The sequence below is a fragment of the Mandrillus leucophaeus genome, unplaced genomic scaffold, assembly GCF_000951045.1.
Source record: "Mandrillus leucophaeus isolate KB7577 unplaced genomic scaffold, Mleu.le_1.0 Scaffold7, whole genome shotgun sequence".
In the NCBI taxonomy this organism is placed as follows: Eukaryota; Metazoa; Chordata; class Mammalia; order Primates; family Cercopithecidae; genus Mandrillus; species Mandrillus leucophaeus.
Genome location: NW_012107585.1, coordinates 3,234,397 through 3,240,965, shown reverse-complemented (window position 1 = coordinate 3,240,965; position 6,569 = coordinate 3,234,397). Strand labels below are relative to the sequence as shown.

The window sequence follows — 6,569 nt, the reverse complement described above, 5'->3', positions numbered from 1 at the left end:
AAAAAAAAAAAAAAAAAAAAAAAACCCAGTGTGAATGTAGTTAACACTACTGCAGTGTACACTTAAAAATGGTTAGGATGGAGGGGGTGCGGTGGCTCACGCCTGTAATCCCAGCACTTTGAGAGGCTAAGGCAGGTGGATCACTTGTCAGGAGTTTGAGACCAGCTTGGCCAAGATGGTGAAACCCCGTCTCTACTAAAAATACAAAAATTAGCCAGGCGTGGTGGCGCGTGCCTCTAATCCTAGCTACTCAGGAGGCAGAGGTGGGAAGATCACTTGAACCTGGGAGGTGGAGGCTGAAGTGAGCTGGGATCACACCACTGCACTCCAGCCTCAAAAAAAGGGTTAAGGTGGTAAATTTTGCCAGGCATAGTGGCTCTTGCCTGTAATCCCAGCATTTTGGGAGGCCAAGGCAGGCAGATCACCTGAGGTCGGGAGTTTGAGACCAGCCTGACCAACATGGAGAAACCCTGTCTCTACTAAAGATACAAAATTAGCCGGGTGTGGTGGCACATGCCTGTAATCCCGGCTACTCGGGAGGCTGAGGCAGGAGAATTGCTTGAACCTGGGAGGCGGAGGTTGTCGTGAGCCGAGGCGCCACTGCACTCCAGCCTGGGCAATAAGAGTGAAACTCTGTCTCAAAAACCAAACAAACAAACAAAAAGATGGTAAATTTTATATGTTTTTATGAGAGTTAAAAAAAATAGCTTTCAAAAAGCAAGTAAAGCAAGTTACAAAACAAGAATGGTCATAAGGACATTAAAACCTCATTAGTCATCAGGGTGATGAACAGTAAAACCACAAAATGGCTTTTTTTTTTTTTTTTTTGAGAAGGACTCTCACTCTGTCGCCCAGGCTGGAGTGCAGTGGCGCGATCTTAGCTCACTTCAAGTTCCGCCTCCCTGGTCACACCATTCTATGCCTCAGCCTCCTGAGTAGCTGGGATTACAGGCGCCCGCCACCATGGCCGGCTAATTTTTTGTATTTTTAGTAGAGACGGGGTTTCACCATGTTAGCCAGGATGGTCTCGATCTCCTGACCTCGTTATTCACCCACTTCGGCCTCCTGAAGTGCTGGGATTACAGGTGTGAGCCACCACGCTTGGCCTAAATGGCACCATTTTACACTCACTTAAGTGTTTAAAGTCAAAAAGACCAAGCTGGGCATGGTGGCTTACACCTGTAATCGCAGCATTTTCGGAGGCCAAGGCGGGCAGATCACAAGGTCAGGAGATCAAGACCATCCTGGCTAACACAGTGAAATCTTGTCTCTACTAAAAATACAAAAAATTAGCCGGGCACGGTGCTGGGCGCCTGTAGCCCCAGCTACTCGGGAGACTGAGGCAGGAGGATGGCATAAACTCGGGAGGCGGAGCTTGAAGTGAGCTGAGATGGCGCCACTGCACTCCAGCCTGGGCGACAGTGAGACTCTGTCTCAAAAAGAAAAAAAAAAAGACTGACAACACCTAATGCTGGTATGGAGCTACAAGGATGTTATATGCTCTACTGAAACGTTCAGATATTGCTGATCAGAGTATAAAGTTTTCTTTTTCTTTTTTCTTTAAGACAGGATCTCTATCACCAAGCCCCGAATGCAGTGGTGTGATCACAGCTCACTGCAGCTAAAGTATAACATTTTCAACCATTTGGAGAACCTTGGGGAAATTTCCATGACTAACAATTCTACTCTTCAGTATTCACCCAAGAAAAATGGAAACACCTGCCTACAAAATGACAAGAATGTATACATACAAGAATATATGGTGGGCCAGGCACGGTGGCTCACACCTGTAATCCCAGCACTTTGGGAGGCCAAGCCGGGCAGATCATCTGAGGTCAGGAGTTCAAGACCAGCCTGGAACATGGAGAAACCCTGACTCTCTACTAAAAATACAAAAATTAGCTGGGCGTGGTGGCGTCTGCCTGTCATCCCAGCTACTTAGGAGGCTAAGGCAGGAGAATCATTTGAACCCAGGAGGTGGAGGTTGCAGTGAGCTGAGATCAAGCCATTGCAATACAGCCTGGGAGACAGAGCGAGACTCCATCTCAGAAAAAAAAAAGAAAGAAAAAGAATAGTGAAAGTGATTTATGGAGACAGGAGTCAGAATATGGTTAGCTCTGGGGGAATTTAAGTAAAAAGGTCACGTGAGAACTTGCTGAAGGATGGAAATGTCATCTATCTTTCCAATGGCTGGTACCTTCCATGGGTGTAGGCATTGATCACATTTGCTGACTGAACCCTTCCGATCTGTGCATTTTGTTACATGTAAATTATACCATATTACAAGAATATGGAAAAAGCAACAACAAGAAAATGAGTTACTGAGGCTTTTTTTAAAAATGAGAACACAGCTCTTACTTGAGAGAACTGCTTTATTCTCATGGGTAAGCTTCCCATAATTAAGCTGCCTAATTTTATAACTGCCCTAGACAACTTAATAGGTCCCTGGGAAATCTGTCCCTTTACCATCTATTATGCATATGTGAGAGGGTTTAAAGGCATCTGAAGCTTCCGGGTCTCCAGAGAAAACATGATCCCGTGACCAACTGTCCATGTCAGGGATGTTCTTAGACCCCTTCATGTTAACTCCTGGCTGCATAAGCTGTACGAAAGCTAGGATTGTGACAGTTCCACCAAATGGAAATATCCTGCACTGAACACCAGGCAGTAAGAATGCATCTCTCACCATCAGCTTAGGCAGCACTTACCCAACCTGGAAAGTTTCAATATGGTGGTCTTTCTCTTTCTATCTCTAGATGTCTACATGTATTTTATATGTAATAGCTATAACACGATACAACACAATACAATGAGTGTGTGTGTGTTTTTAGTACAATATATAGTTCTGCAGAAGTCTTCAATATAGTTCTGCTGAAGTCTTCCAAATCTTTTTTCAATATACCAAGCTAGACTTTTTCAGAAAGAGGGAGCAAAAAATGAATGCAGAAGGCAACCTTATATAGTTAATTTGGAAACTGATCATTTCTGAAATTTTTTATAGAATTAGCAACTCAAAGATCACCCCGGGCAAAGGCTTGAGATAGTTTAACTGTGTATTCCACCCAGCGCAGCCCCAAAAGGCCATGCTAAGCTTTCCGCAACAGTGATTCCCTCTCACCGACTTCCCTGCTTGCTAAAGGGCTAGGGATGCAGAGGTCACTCCACACAGAGGCCACTCCACACATCTGTCCAGAACCCAAGGCTCTAGCCACCTGACACTCCTGCAAGTGTGAATGTGTGCCCTGAAGGCAGCTGCCCTACAGGTGAGCTGAGATGCTATTTCCAGCAGGGTTAAGGGCTCTCAAAAGAAAAGAAAAAAGGCCAGGCGCGGTGGCTCACGCCTGTAATCCCTGCACTTTGGGAAGCTGAGGCAGGCGGATCATGAGGTCAGGAGATCAAGACTATCCTGGCTAACACGGTGAAACCCCGTGTCAACTAAAAATACAAAAATTAGCCGGGCGTGGTGGCTGGCGCCTGTAGTCCCAGCTACTCAGGAGGCTGACGCTTCAGAATGGCATGAACCCGGGAGGTGGAGCTTGCAGTGAGCCGAGATGGCGCCACTGCACTCCAGCCTGAGTGACAGAGTGAGACTCCGTCTCAAAAAAAAAAAAAAGAAAAGAAAAGAAAAGAAAAAAGCACTGAGCCAATCCGAATGTGCACCCGAGCTCCCTCCCAACCTCCCACCAAAAACCACCTTTACTAACCTGTGCCCTTGGGAGGCCCTGAGCCCACATAATCGGAGAGGACTGTGCCACTGCTGATGTCATTGCCCTTCATGTTGACCACCAGGAAATGATGCCATTCCCTGCACGAAGAAACACGGGATGTCAGCACCACAGAAGATCAGCAACACTCACTGCACAGCCAGCAACTGGGCATCGAGAACAGGCTGGGTGCCAGAACACAGCCGCAAACAATAGTCCTCACTTTCTCAGAGGCTGGCACGAACCTCAGGGGTTTGCAGAAGAGCAGACCCAGCCCCCCCCACCCTCTTTTTCTAGAGCAAAGGTCAGCAACTTTCCATTAAAAGCCCAGAGAATAAATGTGTTAAGCTGTGGGGGCCGCAGTCTCTGCTGCAACTATTCAACTTGGCCTCGGCAGCACGAAAGCAGCCACAGATGACACACGGCTGTGCTCCAATAAAACATAACTGATGGACACTGACACGTAAATTTTGTCTAATTTCCACATCAGAAAGTACTATTCTTCTTTCAATTTTTCACCAATCATTTAAAAATGGTAAAACCAGGCCGGGTGCGGTGGCTCACACCTGTAATCCCAGCACTTTGGGAGACTGAGGCCGGCAGATGACCTGAGGTCAGGAGTTCGAGAGCAGCCTGGCCAACATGGTGAAACCCTGTCTGTACTAAAAATACAAAAATTAGCCAGGCATGGTGGCGGGTGCCTGTAATTCCAGCTACTCAGGAGGCTGAGGCATGAGAATCACTTGAACCCGGGAGGTGGAGGTTGCAGTGAGCCGAGATCACGCCACTGCACTGCAGCCTGGGTGACTGACTGAGACTCTGTCTCAAAAAAATAAAAAATAAAAATGTAAAAACCATTCTTAGCTCATGGGGCCATACAAAAACAAGCCACAGGTAGATATGGCTCTCGGCTGTGAGTTACAGATACCCGCTGTAGGGGGCAAAAGGGCAGGAAAGGCATTCTCTGGCTTAAGCATGGGTGGGGGGATCCCAAACCAGGTCTACTTCTCCATGTCCAGCAAGGGACTTACACCCGATAAGTCATGCCTGCATGACCTGCTCTTCCTCGTCTTTCCCAACTCTCACCTGTATTTGGGATCCTTCCTGCTGGGAGCATCCGGGTCTGTCAGGACCAAGGTGTAGAGCTTCCCTGAATCAAGACCATCCCACGAAATGCTGGTGGGTCTATTCTTAACCTGTATGAAGGAATCAGTTTGGAGTAAAAAAGTCAGAAATGCTGAAGAAACTGGCTGGGTGTGGTGGCTCACGCCTGTAATCCCAGCACTTTGGGAGGCCCAGAAGAGAGGATCACTTGAGGTCAGGGGTTCGAGACCAGCCTGGCCAACACGGTGAAACCCGTCTCTACTAAAAATTCAAAAATTAGCTGGGCGTGGTGGCGGGCACCTGTAATCCCAGCTACTTGGGAGGCCGAGGTGGTGGGAGGATCGCTTGAGCTGGGGAGGCAGAGGCTGCAGTGAGCCAAGATCACCCCACTGCACTCCAGACTGGGCGACAGAATGAGACTCTGTCTCGAAAAAAAAGAGAAATCCTGAAGAAACCGATACTCTTTCTTTGATCTCAGACTCTTCAAAGACAAAACGGAATAGATTTTTAATAAAATCAACGACCCTGTATTGACTGTAAGAGCCAGGAGCTGGAGTTTTATATACATCATTTATCTTATTTATTTATTTTGAGACCAGGTCTCCTTCTGTCCCCCAGGCCGCAGTGTAGTGACGCTATCAAGGCTCACTGTAGCCTCAATCTCCAGGAAGGGCTCAATCGATCCTCCCACCTCAGCCTCCTGAGTAGCTGGGAACTACAGGCTCACACCATCACGCCTGGCCAATTTTTTTTTTAGAGTTGGGGTCTTACTATGTTGCCCAGGCTGTGTATTATTTCAGTTCCAACAACACCACGGGGCTAGTGTCCCAGCACACTATTAACAGAAACAGATGAGGCTGGGATTCCAACCCTGGCACTGAGTCCCCCTCCCAAGGACACCCTTACATTGTCTGTCCGGAATCACAGGGTTTCTGGATTTGGTGATCACGAGGCTACCTGGGGCCTGCTAAAGTGAAATCTGCATTAACGTTTCAAAGTGCAACGTTTCAAACTGCATTAACATTTCAACGTGCAAAGAAAAGGAGAAAGCCAAGGTGCTGAGAGGGGGACAGGGAAACGGAGGCTATGTTAGATGGCCACTTCACATGTAAACATCCAAAAAATTTAAATTCTGTGAACATCAAAAACAATGTAAGGTCGGGACAGTTCATTTAACACTGTTGCCTGGAGCTTCATAACCAACTAGCAGTGGCGTCTGCAAATCTAGCTTCTTCACTTTCAGCAGCTCCAGCCGTGGGCGTGGGAGGTCAAACAGCAAAACTAAACCGTCGCCCTCCAGCGTTCCGGCTGCACGCCGTCGATCGATTTAACAAAAGAGAAATCGGCCGGCGCGCTCATCGCCAGTTACATAATGCGTCACAGGCCCTCAGCCCTCCAAAACGAGGCCTAAAATGCTGACGCCCTAGGGGAAGCTCTGGGGGCGGGGGCGTCCGAACGGCCACAGTCTACTCCGTCTCGGGGACGTCCCTCTCCAGCGCCCTGCCCCGTTGAGGGAGAGGGGGATCCGGCCTGTTTCCGGACCTAGGCCCCTCTTGGGCCCGAAGCCCGGGAAAAGTGAATGAATTTCTGCTGCAGGCCGAACCTGCCTAGCCACGCCACAGGCCAGGTTCCCGGTGCTCGAGGTGGCCTCCAGGCATGGGACACGGATCCCGGTACCTCTGCCCTGGGGGGCCTCGACACACGCAGGCTGAACCTCCCCACCGCCCCTGGCCCTGTCTCCGCTGGGTCCCACCCAGGCGG

The 6,569-nt window shown here is 48.7% G+C and overlaps 1 protein-coding gene across 2 annotated transcripts in view; it reads right to left on the bottom strand.

Annotated features, from left to right (window-relative positions):
- The window catches only part of PEBP1 (phosphatidylethanolamine binding protein 1), a 28,628-nt gene that overhangs the window by 3,129 nt on the left and 18,930 nt on the right, over positions 1–6,569 (bottom strand). The window contains exons 1-2 of one of the 2 annotated variants that reach the window (XM_011964403.1): positions 4,791–5,111; positions 3,705–3,805 (exon numbers count right to left, since the gene is read on the bottom strand). In XM_011964403.1, coding sequence (XP_011819793.1) covers positions 3,705–3,777 — 73 coding nt within the window. In that variant the 5' untranslated portion in view covers positions 3,778–3,805; positions 4,791–5,111. Of the gene's footprint in view, positions 1–3,704; positions 3,806–4,790; positions 5,112–6,569 lie in introns of those variants that run through there. The other variant, XM_011964404.1, reaches the window with a different exon arrangement.